This window comes from Conger conger, chromosome 3 (assembly GCF_963514075.1).
Source record: "Conger conger chromosome 3, fConCon1.1, whole genome shotgun sequence".
NCBI lineage: Eukaryota > Metazoa > Chordata > Actinopteri > Anguilliformes > Congridae > Conger > Conger conger.
In genome coordinates, this window is record NC_083762.1 from 80801775 (window position 1) to 80816774 (window position 15000).

General features: G+C 45.8%; 2 protein-coding genes across 2 annotated transcripts in view; both read right to left on the bottom strand.

The window, feature by feature from the left end:
* neb (nebulin) overlaps positions 1–5761 on the bottom strand; it is an 88845-nt gene extending 83084 nt beyond the window's left edge. Inside the window, 3 exon segments of the mRNA XM_061234153.1 lie at positions 32–169; positions 2021–2185; positions 5675–5761. Coding sequence (XP_061090137.1) covers positions 32–169; positions 2021–2185; positions 5675–5761 — 390 coding nt within the window.
* A 7902-nt stretch (positions 5762–13663) lies between these two features.
* The window catches only part of arl5a (ADP-ribosylation factor-like 5A), a 13273-nt gene continuing 11936 nt past the window's right edge, over positions 13664–15000 (bottom strand). Inside the window, exons 5-6 of the mRNA XM_061237011.1 lie at positions 14789–14940; positions 13664–14156 (exon numbers count right to left, since the gene is read on the bottom strand). Coding sequence (XP_061092995.1) covers positions 14108–14156; positions 14789–14940 — 201 coding nt within the window. The 3' untranslated portion in view covers positions 13664–14107. The remainder of the gene's footprint in view (positions 14157–14788; positions 14941–15000) is intronic.

Consider the following 15000-nt stretch of genomic DNA (forward strand, 5'->3'; position numbering starts at 1 on the left):
AGGGGATGGCGGTATGAGACGGTGCTCTCACGTTGCTGAACAGGTTCTGCATCTTGTGACTGTGGGCCAGGTACGGGGTCATGAACTTGGAGGTGTCCACCTTCACCTTCTTCCGGACCCTCCGCACCGGCCCGTGTCCCGCCACATCTTCGGAAAATCGTCGGGAATGCTGGGAACGAAGAATCCGTGATTAGGATGGGAACAGGAAAACCCGTCCCAGGACACAGGCACTAAGGAATGGCCGGAATAACCAAACTATAATTTTCAATATTCAGCGTTAAATTACATCTAACAGAGTACAGTCTCAACTGGACTCATATATACTCTGAGTGCACACTGGACACTTTACTGTGATCAAAAACAAGCTGTTTGAATTACCATTACTAAATTATGATTATACCTGACAATCACAGGTAACATATACTGTATACTTGGCAAAATATCAATACCAATACCAACAATTACAAGTGTTAATACAGAATATACATACAGAATATATATACTGTACAAATAATAAAATGCATTAAAATGTATTCACTCATTCACACAGAAAACAGCAGGACCAAAATGCAATAAATACTTACAGAGAGAGGAGGACACCAGTACAGTGTAATTGTGTTATCAAAACAACATTGATATCATCGCGTTTTACCTACCTCCACCAGATCATAATCCGCGAATGGGGAAAAAGGTTATTGAATGCAAATCAACAAATGCCATGGTGCTAACAGCGTTAATGACGTATTAATTCAGCACGGCAGAAACCGTGCATTTAGCATTAAAGGGGAGGAGTTTAGCAGCAGTACTGGTCTGGTATTGGTCGCTTAGATTGCCTTGTTCAGGGGCGGAAAGCTTCATTCGATAAACAGTGTGGGGCAGACAGTAAAACTGTTACCGGCTGTGGTCCAACCAGGGATCAAGTGCATGGACCACTAGCCTGGGATAACACTGGGATAACACTAGCCTGGGATAGCACCACAGGGATAACAGTATACGAATAAGATGGCACTGACATCACTTTACTTGTAAAAAAAAAAAACATCGAACAGAGTGTAAGGCTGTGTGTGTTCAAAACCGTATATTACTCATTCTACAGTTCCATGAAACACAGCCTGAAATTTAGTACGAGTAGTATGCTAGTATGCAGTTTCGAACAAAGCCTAACTGTGCCAGTAACCAAGTACTCTGGTAACAGCCAACAGAATAATGTTTGGAGTACCGTGATTGGATACTTGAAAGTAGCGGGGAAGGTTTCCACCAATCACTGTTGGCATTGTTACCGATGTACTCTGCGATTGGTGGAGCCCGGAGCTCCTCCCTCTTCTTTTCAGGAAGTGAGGTGACATCATGACTGTGTCATCTCTAGCACATTACCCATCATGCCTAGTGCATTACCCATCATCCCTAGTGCATTACCCATCATGCTTAGTGCATTACCCTTCATGCCTAGTGCATTACCCATCATGCTTAGTACATTACCCATCATGCTCAGTGCATTAACCATCATGCCTACACCCAGACCACATGCAGGTTCATCCCTAGCAGAGCCAGAACAGAAACACAGGTAGACAGGCAGCAATGCAGGGCGCACTTTTAAAAAAAGCAACATTAGCACGTTTGTCAGGCTTATTTTTATGAGAAACGTTCCCACAATATACAGCATGAGGGTTATTTCATCCCATCTGTGTGCCTCGAGAATGAGTGAAACTCTGTGAATTGTGAGTAAAAAAAAGAAATTGGTGAATTGTTAAACAACCGAGTTTGTTTAATAATCCACGTGCGCACACTTGGAATGATGACGTAGGTTGTTTTTGTTGTTTTTTTTGTTGGTTTTCTTTTCCCTCCCTGCGAAATGCCCTCGAGTGTTGGCCCTAGAGTTATGGAATAACCCCCATCGCATGCAAGCTCATCGGCTGCAGCACAGCTACGCACTAAGCTTCGCCGCCCGTTCCTCCCCGAAGCGGCCGTTTACCTCTCTGACCCGAGGCGCCTCAGAGACGACCTGCTGTGTCTGCTGTACCTCCTGTATCTGCTGTGTTTGCGGAACTTGCTGCACTTCTTGTACCTCCCGCACCTCCCGAACCTCCTGTATTTGGGGCACTTGCCGAACTTCGTGCACCTCGTGCACACGCGTTATTTGCGGCCCTGTGACCGTCGACGACGTCTCCGACCTCTCCACAACATACTACAATACATATAGAAACTCCACTGTTTCCCACAACATACTACAATAACTATAAAAAAAACTCCACTGTTTGAAAAAGACGACTCGCAGCTGGGAGGCATAGGGAACACAATGTACTGTGTGACGGCCTTTTCCAGCTCTGGTATGCAAACAGAACTTATACGCAGAACAGCGCTCTTTATCCACCTGTGTGACCAGCTCTACAAGATCATACAGAGAGAACATATCCCTCACCATGCTGTGATATTGTATTAGTGTAGTGTATGTGAATACTTTTTAAATAAAAGGTAATGTAATGCTTCATTTTACACCCTGTTAATTACATAGTACTTACTAGGTAATTACCGGGTACTTACTAGGTAACTATTCTGATTTCAGAGGTAAGTACTATGAAACAAGATGTCATATTTATATAGTTCTTAGTATGGTACTTATTGGGTTTGTTTGCTAGTATTTACCACTGAAATCAATGTACTTACCGAGTAATTACACAAGGAGCTGTGTACTTACCCAGTAAGTACACAGTGATTGACAGGCTATAAAATAAAGCCTTACCGAAAAGATAACTAATCTAATCTCCGGCTGACATTACACGACTGCACACACACCTTAACGAATACGTTGCTGAAAATGTAATTCCTGGGAATATGACAACACAGCGCGGGTGTGTGTGATACGATTGTTAGAAAACACAATCGCTCAAGCAAATTGGCGGTAGGGAAATGGGTCTAAAATTGGCCTGGCCTCTTTGCGGTTGACTGACAGAGCCTCATGACCGTGTGCGAGAATATTTCGATGCTAGCTGACCTCAGGGCTATTCTCGCTCGTTGCTAAAGTTATTGTCCCTGAGGGACATAGAAGCTATTGCTCAGAATCCACACCATCCCTAAAATACATGTCGGCCAAATAGATAAACAGCTAGCTGCTCGATATTAGTAGATTAACCTTTAGAAGCTATGTGTTCATTTAGACTTCAGACGACTGAACAAAAAAGATTATTATTATTATTATTATTATTATTAGTGTATAAAGATTTATTTCACCCGACAGTAGTTTGTGACTGTTCTGACTTTCTAAACTCTCAGAGATAGGATTGTGAGTCATGCGCTATTTTAACGCTCTTCAGTCAAACCTTGGGACTCAGGAGAGGCTCCTGAAACACATTCTGGAGCATCATGCGGGCCGTCTTCCGCCAGTTCAACACCAAGCGCGACTCCAGATGCTTCTGCTAACTGTATATATAGTGATGTCCGTAAGTATTTGGACAGTGACACAGACTGGCCGTCACAAGGGCTGTAGTTCCTATATGGATGCAAATGTGTAAAGACCCTCAAATTAAACTGCAGACTGTCATGGCATATATGGTACATCCACGTTGCGTTAGCGCTGTAGGAATTACAGTGCAGTCCTTTAAAATGGTGTCACTGTCCAAATACTTACAAACCTCTCTATCGATATGCAACCAGAGCTGGAAAACACTGCACAAATCGAAATTACAGTTGGCTGGGTCTAAGTGGCTTCTCTGTTTGAATCTACAGGGCAGTAGTGGGACACACACACAGATCCACAGACAGGGTTTATTTTGCCCTTTAGCCAGCAGCTAATGGGAATAGAATCTGCTTGGGTTGGGTTTTTCTTGCTGACCGCATTAACCCCCCTTCCCATGAGGCTGAGCGTATGATACACTGTAAGATGGGCACTTTCTGCCTGGTCCTCCTGTGAATCTCCCATAGATATCCATTTCTACCATAGGTATCTATATCTACATACTGCATTCAGCTTCAGCCTCCTGTGCTCCCATAGAGTACAGCTGGGATTCTCGTCTTATTTCCATAGAAATAATGAGCTGAGCCTAGAGCCTATGAAAACAAAGAACATCCATCATCGACTGATACAGGATGACATATACCATAGAAATACTTTACGTACCCGGAATATCCACCACTCGCTTAACCAGTAATATTACTAATGTGTTGATATTTCTTGTGACTATTGATGCCAAACCCCTTGCACTGTGGATAAGAATATACGCACTTGTTTTCTCCGCCATTTCACATTCAAAGAGAGAAGCCACTTAAGTTCAGGCAAATGCCTCAAAATCATAATTACATATTTAAAAGTGTAGCTGAAAGAGATAGTGAAACCAGAGCGTATTGACTTTGAGAATAGATTTCCCTAATTTTGAAATATTTTTTAATATTTCCCAAAAAATTTTAATATAAAATTGAAATTGAAAGGAAATCCAAATTCAGGATAGAATCTTTAGATGTTAGATTTTTCATGCAAAAGGTGTCAAACTTGGCTAATATGTTTTCTTCAGCTAAAGGTGTCAACGAGATTTTCTCTAATATCCACCTCCTCATCAAAAAAAACTTCTGATGAATAATGAAATCAATGACCAAAATGACAAATACAAGGCTGACGTTTAATCCAATTTCACCAGGAAATGAGAGATTAAACTATTAGCCTTCTGCTTTCACTCTTCTGCTGAACAATCAGACACATATTCTCAGTTGGAAATTAATGAATGTCTGATGTACATCTGGAGAAAGACTGCTGGGAGGCTTGAGAAAGAACTGTCAGCACTGGGGCAGTGACTATTGTAGTCGTAACTGTTTATTAATGCTGTTTTTGCATAAATGAACAACAACAGCACGCATACTAATAACAGCACTTCTGATCATTAGAAACAATAAGGTACACCTGCAAGTGATGTTGCCCAATCGGTGCTCTGAGATGTATACAGCTATATGGGATATTATCTTTAAGGAATGCTGATTGTTTGTTGTGATTTGTGAATTTTTAAAGTGGATGGTAACCCCAGTAAGGATAGTTCTGGATGAAGCTTGCCAGCAGTCTAGATGCACCCACCATTCTGAATGGAAAACAATCCCATTGTTAATATAGATTTTCCTCCAGTGGGAAAATGCTATCTTTAACAATGGTTGCTTTCATTCAGATGTAAAGTATAAATTCAATTTTTCATGACAGTATAAGACATAACACACGAACGAAAAAAACACATGATATGATATTGGCATGTATAATACATATAGGACATTTTATAAAGCATACAGTACGCCCATCGGATCTTCAGTACGTCAAACAATATGTGTTACCCTATGTGTGCACGTCAATGGCTGAATCAATACTATAGAGCAGTGCTATTGTTCTTACACAGAGCACTCTGTTAGATGCCCCTGGCAGATGTTTTATTGTGTAAGATTAGCAGCTTGCAGGTGTATGTGTGTGTGTGTGTGTGTGTGCGTGTGTATGTGTGTGTGTGTGTGTGTGTGTGTGTGTGCCTGCCTGAGGGCTATAACAACCTCAGCAAAGAAAATAGAAAATTCTAGGCAACATTCTTTGAATGATGAAGCTCACCAGTTCCGCAGCCATTGACAGTAAATTACATTTATAATGTGTCGTGCGTCCCAGTCGCGTGACGAGCTGATCACCCTCACATATGGTTCGGACAGAACCAAAGCTTACCTCTGTCGTGACATACTCTTCCTCATACTCCTCGAACTCTTCCTCATACTCTTCCTCAAACTCTTCATACTCTCCCTCAGACTCCATCACTGTGCAGATCTAAACGGGGACAAAACACTTCCACCTGTATCCCCCATTATGACACATCTCATACACGCTTACACAGTTCTCATGAGCATTAATGTCATTATCCAATCACTTCTGCATAAAGCAGGGGCACGGACTTTAAGAATAAAGGGTTATGCTGCTCCTCTGTCTTGTAGTGAGACTTAAATGCTTGTTTTTTCACTCAAGTAGAACATATCAGCTTATTTTAAGTCACTGTTTGCGTGTCAAGTGAAATTTTCTTACCAAATTAACAAATCTTAAAATGAGTCAAACTGTCTCACCTCATTGCCAATACATTTGTTTTATTTGGCCCAGGAGTAATAGATCGTTAAGAAGAATAAGACTAAAATACTTTTAAATGAACTTTTTTGTTTTCCGCAGTGTACGTTTGACAGCCACGTTCTGGCAGTTGCTGTGGACTGATTCGCTGTCATTTTGTCACTGTTCTTCACCAACAGTTCAAGGGCGAGAATTCGGGAGGCATCCCACATAGGGGGGGCCTTCAGGGGGCAAGGTCAACAGAAAATGCAGCGCGGCAGTTAAGACAGTTATCGACAGTTACAAACTCCGGTAAAAACGTCGGGAGGACACACGTACCGTTTACACGAAAACGCCCACCGCGGTTATCCCCACAGGCTCACAGCAAGAAGTCCTCTCGTGTCCCATTCACCAGAGTCCCAACACTGATATTCCACTTATTGCGTTCCCTCGGCCCCTCGAACCTGAGACAAAGACCAACCGTCACAATTCTGGGGAAATTAAACCCAAATAAAATCTAAACGGGGAAGGGCGTGTCCGCGTAACGCGACTTAAAAGCGTGCGACGGCGGCGGCTTCTGTAGGCCTCTGCGCAGCTGAGGCACGGACACCCAAGATGCCCTGGGGGACAAAGGGTCCTGGCTGGAGGGGCGGACAGCTGCAGCCTGGAGCTCCAGCTATGCGCCCCTGAAAGCCAATGCCCAACCCCCCCATTGGGCGGCTTTGTTTAGCCAGATGAGCCACAATGCCTTCTGAGGGTGAGGGTTATATATAGAGCCGGGCGCTGCCACCTCCCTGTGTCTGTGCCGCTCTCCGATGGTTTCCCATTAAAAAACAAAAAAGTCACGAATCACAAAAAACACACAGAGGGAGGAGAGAAAACAAATCAAGTGGAAAAATGTCACGTTCTGGGGGCTCGTTATGAAGACTCAGCGGAGCCCAGATTGATTAGTGTAATGATCCAAGGATAGCCTGAGTCTTCATTCTCGGCCTCTGAGATCCATAGTCTGGACTCCGGGGGTGTCTTAGAGACACCTTTAAGACCACAGCTCGCCATTCACCATCAGTTGAACTCCCAACCAATTACAGTGTCCAATTAAGGCCGGCTACACAATTAAGACCTTAATTAGACCTTCCTGCAGGAAAGAAGACCAGAAACCTGCGACTCTCCAGTGAACTTTAGGTCAAGGAGTCGCCACTTAGCGACTCGGAAGTCCTACTGAGAACAGCAGCCGCTGATGGTGCCTGGATGGGCCTCTATACCTGGCCCAGGTGACCCAAACCCAGTCCTTTAGAGAGAACGTCCAAAACCCCAGCCATGCAAGAGGAGCGCAGGAGAAACAAAGCCATTTTCTTACCAGATATCTGACGGAAAAATAGTTTCCCAAAGCTGCAAGAGCCTCCCCCACTCTTCCCTCCTGAGGAGTAATGCACTTTCAGCGCACAACAGCATCCAATCCCCAATTATCATGTGGTCCAACCGGCCAATCGGAGGACCCCTCGCTCAGGTTTCAGAACCTAAATATACATTGTGATTCCCCTTTGAACCAACCACCTGTTCATCAAATCCATAGAGAAACGAATATTAAGAGAAATGACTGGGGGGGTGGCGGGGGGGGGGGGGTGTTAGCAGGATTCAAAACGGGCCACAGTGAGTTGGTGTATGAGGAACAGGCAGAAGATGGGGGGGGGGGGGGGAGGGGGGTATCAACACTAGGACTGGGATACCCCAGCTGTGGAACCTCCAGAGGTCATCTAGTCGTGACCTTAAACTCAGGCTGGTATTGCACTTCCTCTTGGGTTACCAAGAGGTCTGCGGTAACCCATAGTGTAAATCTTACAATGTATTTTAAACTGTTTAATGTTTTTAAAAAGTCCTCCAGATACAAGACTCAGATGGTATGGAAATTTGTGGAAGATTTGTAAGATTCCTAAAAATGTAATCGCCTTATGAGTCAAGCACTGTAAGCATTGCCAATCTTCAAATGTCACCCAATTCTCTCTGCGGCGTTCGTGTTTTTGCATCAAGACAACTGTCTGAATCAATCGCTAAGTCCGTCCAAGGATGAGGGGATTTCTCCAGTGAACAATGTTCCCGTTTCACTCAGTCACAGCTCGCAGGCGGCCAGGGCATGGGTTCATGGACCAGTTCTGCTGACCAGTGAAAAGCAAGACGGCATAGCTTCACAGTGAGTGGTCCATTACCGTGCAAATGAAAACAGTTGGGTGACATGACAAAGAAGTTGAAATATTTTTGATCTTCACGGATGATCACATTTCCCAAATGTACCCTGAACGGAATGTTCTCTTGGGGACAAATGAGTAACATTTCCCAAGCAAAACATGTTTTAATTATATATTGCTGGCTAGGGGTATGTTTTTTTTTGTACCTACAGGGTTCTACTGCCGCAGTATCTTAACCATTTTTGTGTACTTTTTGTACTTTTATTTCTGAGAGAGTGCGGTAAAAATACATCAGTGACTACTCTCCTGGATGATGGCAGTGGCGTGTGGCGTGTGGCGGTGTCAGGAGACACCTCGTTCCCCGGGGATTTACTCCCCGTGAAATCAGAAGCTGTGGAGACACAGGACGTCGGCGACGGCATCTCCTTCTCACCCCCCCTCCCGCTCGGGTGACGGGTTCTGATGGGCTGGCCTGTGTTGTGGTTCTGATGGGCTGGCCCCTGTTGTGGTTCTGATGGGCTTCCCTGTGTTGTGGTTCTGATGGGCTGGCCGTGTTGTGGTTCTGATGGGCTGCCCTGTGTTGTGGTTCTGATGGGCTGGCCTGTGTTGTGGTTCTGATGGGCTGGCCTGTGCTGTGGTTCTGATGGGCTGCCCTGTGTTGTGGTTCTGATGGGCTGGCCCATGTTGTGGTTCTGATGGGCTGCCCTGTGTTGTGGTTCTGATGGGCTGCCCTGTGTTGTGGTTCTGATGGGCTGCCCTGTGTTGTGGTTCTGATGGGCTGCTCTGTGTTGTGGTTCTGATGGGCTGCTCTGTGTTGTGGTTCTGACGCGTCACCTCTTTCTCTCCACCGGAGGGGGGAGGGGCCACTGAGCTGATTGACAGGCACACGTGCCGCCCCCCCCCCCCTCCCCCCTCGCTCGCTAAGTGCCTCTCCTGAATGCAGCAGGATAATCGCCCCGGTTCGGGAATGTCTGGGATGGGAATGTCTTTCCCACAAGCTCAGAAACAAGGTCACTGAGACATCAGCTGTTTTTTGTTGTTTTATGGCACAAGTAGAGTGGTAGAGACGGCCCTGGTTTTTGCTCCAACAAAACCTGTGACCACATCATCCTTTTAATTAGTTGCAATTAATCAGTGTTAATGAATGCGTGAGACCATGTGCTGGAGGCACTCAGCGTTTCCTCATTCAGAATATTCAGCCTCAGACTTTTAATTAAACATCCGTCAGACATTTGCAATCAATCACAGATGGAACAGAAAACAGAAATGTCAGTGGCACTCCTGGGCGAGGGATGCCCACCGCTGTTTTATGGTTTGGAGTAAAACCCAGAGCCCTCACAAATTTGGAAAATGGACTGAAGTAAAAAGAGCTGTTCTGGGTTTTTCTCTGTGCTCTTATCCAGCTAACTCAGTAATCTTGCTTTGAGACACAGGCCCCTGGTGAACCAGGGGATAGAGGAATGCCTAAAAAAGCCAATGTGGTTGTTGCAAACTTTCATATTTACTGAAACTGTTAGATTCACCAAATAAATATTAACTGGGGATTAAAAAGTGCAGAAATACGTCATGTTCAAGTACCAAGAAGAGGTTGTCAAGCTCTTTTCACTTTGACATTCAACAAAACCTTAATATACAACTGTGTAAACATGCACATGGGCATGTGATCAACAAAAGGGTATGAGTCAAGGTTGGAAGATTGCCTGGTCTGACGAATCATGGTTTCTGCTGGGACAGAATTTGGCATAAACAGCATGGCATAAACATCCCTACTGAAAGAAAACCAGCTCCATACTCAACATGGTTTGACCAGAGCTCAAGCTAGGTTTTGAAACAGCTGGTAGCTGGTATTTCAGGCTGGTTATAGCGGGATTTTAGACCAGGGCTAAGAACTGTTGCTGACCATGTGGATGCCTTCCTGGCCACAGTCTACATGGGCATGTGATCAACAAAAGTGGATGCTTTAACGGTTGGATGATCTTGCCTGGTCTGATAGACCTTGGTTTCTTCTGGGACATGCAGATGGCAGGGTCAGAATTTGGCATACACAGTATGAATCCATGGATCCACCCTGCCAGGAGCCACGGTGCAGGCCGATGGTGATGGTGGTGTGTGGACTGCCTTTTTTTGGCATCATTCCAATGACACAGCATAGGTAAAAAAATGCTGCCGATCACATGCATGCCTTCACGGCCACTAATGTAGCCCTTTTTCAAACGGAAACTTCCAGCAGGAGAATGTTCCATGTCACAAAGCACACACCATCTCCAGCTGGTTCCAGGAACATGACCGCGACCGTGACGTCAGTTTACTCTGATGGCTGCCACGACCCCCACACCTCAGTCCAATAGAGCGGCATCGGGGTGAGGCGGAACGGGAGGGAGGTATTTGTGGTGGAAAAATGCGCAGGAACTGCTCCTGATCCAGCTTGGACCAAAATCACTAAGAAATGTTTCCAGCACCTTATTCAATCGATGCTGGAAAGAATTCAGGCCGCTCTCGAGGCAAATGGGGTCCAACCCAGCACTATATGGCCGTACCTAATAAAGCATAAAAAGGCAAGTGAGTGAATGTATGTAATTGTGTACTTGTGAGTGTGTGTGTCATACAACAGCTAGGAGCTGAGCTCCACGAGAGCTCAGCAGTCTTTTACATTACATTATTGGCATTTGGCAGACGCTCTTATCCAGAGCGATGTACAGTTGATTAGACTAAGCAGGAGACAATCCTCCCCTGGAGCAATGCAGGGTTAAGGGCCTTGCTCAAGGGCCCAACAGCTGTATGGATCGTATTGTGGTTACACCGGGACTTGAACCACAGACCTTGTGTGTCCCAGTCCTGTACCTTAACCACTATGCTACAGTCTTCATCCCAAAATGAATGTTAATTAATTCACTGAATATGCAGCAGTACAAAAAGAATGAACTTTCAGCACAGTATGTAGGGGCGGCCTGTAGCGTAGTGGTTAAGGTACAGGACTGGGACATGCAAGGTTGGTGGTTCTAATCCCGGTGTAGCCACAATAAGATCCGCACAGCCGTTGGGCCCTTGAGCAAGGCCCTTAACCCTACATTGCTCCAGGGGAGGATTGTCTCCTGCTTCGTCTAATCAACTGTACGTCGCTCTGGATAAGAGCGTCTGTCAAAATGCCAATAATGTAATGTAATGTAATGTAAATGATCACAGCAAACGATGGGAACAGAGACGATGTTAATTAGTGGAGAGGGAGAACTTCAGCTGAGGTATAACAGCAGGAGACCATCACCCTTGGCATCGGCGTTTGAACCCCGTGATAATTAGTCACAGGGAGAATATAACGCTGACCGGACGATCAGGGGAGCCGATCGGCTCAGTTGTGTTGACGGCACCGTCATGATTTCCACCGTCCCTGGAACCAGCGGGGCTTGTAAAAACGGCTGAGTTCACTTCTAAATGCAGCCGCACGCCGAACGGGAAGGACCACAACAGCACCCTGGAGCGGTGCCATCCAGCGCCGGGACACGACGGTTACCCACACAGTCGCACAAAACACCACCGCCTGTCAGAAACTGCTGAGCCAGGAGCCAAAATGGGACTTTCTGGGACGTGTGCGACACATTGGCAGCGCTCACAGATTTAGGGTTAGTCTCTTAATCAGACTTTATGGGGAAGTTTCACAGACACGGGTTAAGCTTAGTACTGGACTAAATCATTAAAAACTGAATTTAGTCTAAGAATAACAGCCTGTGTCTGTGAAACCAGCCTTAGGTTATCATGGTCTTTGTAAGCAAGTTATGTTTTTTTTTTTCCCCAATCAGGAAGATGCATTTGATTAGCAGAGATAATTAAATGACATTTGTACATTGTTATCAAGTCACAGAGGGGAATATTATTTATGTCTGACAGCAGAAAGAAAATAAATACATTTGAACTATGTACAAATGTCAAGCATTTCTGTGTCAAATAAAAATTTTGCACTAAATAGGAATATGCTGCGTTGTCATTTGATACGTCAGCATAATTTAAGTTAAAAAAAAAATACAAAAGAATTTGCGTGTAAACATTAAAGGAACTAACTAATGCAAGTACATTTAACAAAGTGAAACAAGGTATTTAAAAAGATAATAATTAGAACTTCTGTAATGTACGCAACAAAGGATATATACTACCAACTAAAGCCGACATTACAACCCATAATCCTTTCAGTGACCACAAACACGCGTCTCAAGTTTCCATTAATCTACTTGTTCATTCTTTCTTTCATTCATTCATTTATTCCCTTCTAAGCAAGAAACGAGATCGGCTGAATAGAAGTTCACCTTCCCCGTCTCTCATCCAAAATCACCACACACACCAGTTTTTTTATCTCAGTCACAGCCGTGATCCAGCAGTCTCTGCGTTTTGGCCTTCCCACCCAAAAAGATCCACGGCGCAGATCCCTGCTGCTAATCTGCCAACCGCGCTGCCCTTACCGTCTTACTGCAGTCTGCTCAGGCCCGGTTTACAGGGGAGACGGGCACCGAGCCAAATAATAAATCGGGCAATTAGTGGTAACGAGATCTGCGAGACGGCTAAGGCCTAATTTCACTCTCTCCAAAGTAGACGACAGCATTTGGGTGACCAACTGGTATATCCAGTTTGGTTAAAAGCATCATGAAGCACATGAGGACACGCACATGGGCGCAAAATAATACCCAAAAACAAACATATCCTTTACACCGACACAATCCGTGGCCTAGATCGAGTTGCCAGAATTCTCGGAGAAAAAGTTTTACAAAAGACAGGAAAAGACTTTCAAACTCGCAGTCCGACTCCGTTGCAAGTCACATTTCGAATGTCATTGAAACCAGTTGAGATCGACTTCAAAGATTCGCGTTTCTGTGGCAAAAAATACAAAGAGCAGAGCAGGTGCAGTCTGGAATAGGTGAGAAATGTCGCATTTTCATTCCATTCAACACATCTGCTCCATTTACATTCTCCATTCTCATATACTGAAATCAGGTGCCATGCCACAGTGCTAGCACACAGCTAAGGCTACCGGGGGCATTAACAGGGCGTTGCTGCTAATGAGCACGTGTGCTCAGTCAACCTACCCTTTATAAATAAAGCTCAATAATAGTAATAACACATTCCATTTGCTTAAGAACAGAGCACGCTCACAGACTAATCCCTACGCAAGCAGCAGAGATCATACTTACCCGCACAGACAAACGGGTCACACTGCACAACAATCCTACACCAACTGGCATTAATGTGGCCGTTAGCATGAACAAATTGATGTCATGCTTAATCGATGTAAATCAAGTAAAAGCTTTTCAGTCATTAATGTTAAGTACTAATTCATCAATTAGTTACACGAGTATTTATACATTAGCCAATTCATGTAAATTCGTGTAACCTTATTGTACAGTGTTACGGACGAACGTTACAGAAGAACACACACGCACACACACACGCACGGCCGTAACAGATAAAAAGACTTTATTTGATTGAACCTTACAGGAGCGCTGGCTCGTGTGTGAGTCACCTCAGCGCGGGGGCTGAGGGGTTGGGATGCAGGCACAGAGTAACGCAAATACTGTACAGCGGACCGGGAGCAGCTCCGGCCCGGCAGGAATACCGCACGACGGCGCCGGGATCAGAGTCCGCCCCGGGCCCAGAGTTCTGGCCGCCCTCCCCGCGGCCAGAACACAAAAAGTTGCTTTTCTTGGGGGCAGTCCTGGAGAGAAAGACGTTTCGTTTTCGTTTTCGTTTTTTTGTTCTCAGTTCGCAGTCTGTAATAAATAAACCAATCAGGAGTCCCGCCGCAGTCCCCCCCCCACCCCCTCCTCCGCAGCGTCGCCCGGCAGGTCGTCCTGACGAGAATACGCCCAAACTGAGGGGTCCCATTCCATCCGGGGGTCGGAGGTCATCTGACTCGCAGCCGTGACATCATCCACTCCAGGCCCTGACACAGCCTGCAAGAAGACCAGACAGGGGTCAGGGGTCAGGGGTCAGGGGTCAGGGGTCAGGTCAAATGTCAAGGGGGTGGACGGTAGCCTTATGTCAGCTTGGTGGGGGGTCATTGTCACAGGGGTTCAAGGTTTGCTCAGGGTTCATAGTTCATTCAGACACTGCCTGGCCCCAGGAGGAGTTAAGAATAAACCAGCGCCGCCCAGACCTGTTCCTTTTCACTGTAACCCTAACGCAGCACACACCTTCCAGCACAAAAGGTCTTCTTAAGCCGCTAATTAGTAGAATAGGATGTGTCAAATTAGGGTTGGAATGAAAGCCCACAGGTCAGAAGATCTGAAGGAACAAAAGGTTTTTCTCCAGACTCAAACCAAGCCCTGTCTGTCCTGTGAGCCTCTTCTGAATGTCTCCTCTGTGTGCGCTCCCACAATAATTACCACTGACCATTTCAGAAAGGCCCCAGAAATCGAATTAGTCAAAACAGTCATGTAAGGAGGACCCTGCAGTCATAGGGACTCATTCAGGGCCATTAAGCCCCCTATAAAGTACTGGACAACAGACCCCTCTCAACCTGCTCCCCCCCCCCCCGACCCCTGACCCCTCTCGCCCCTCCCCCGTGACCCCTGACCCCGCTCACCCCTCCCCCGTGAGGGCGCAGCAGGCCTGGATGTGCCACTGGTGGTCCTTGACGGAGGTGAGCTGCAGGCTCTGGGAGATCTCCGCCACGCTCATGCAGCCACGCACGTCCTGCTTGTTGGCGAAGATCAGAAGCCCCGCCTTCTTCAGGTCCTGTGGGGGAGGGGGAGGGGGAGAGGGAAGTTTAGTACTTTAGTGCACACGCTTGTAAGT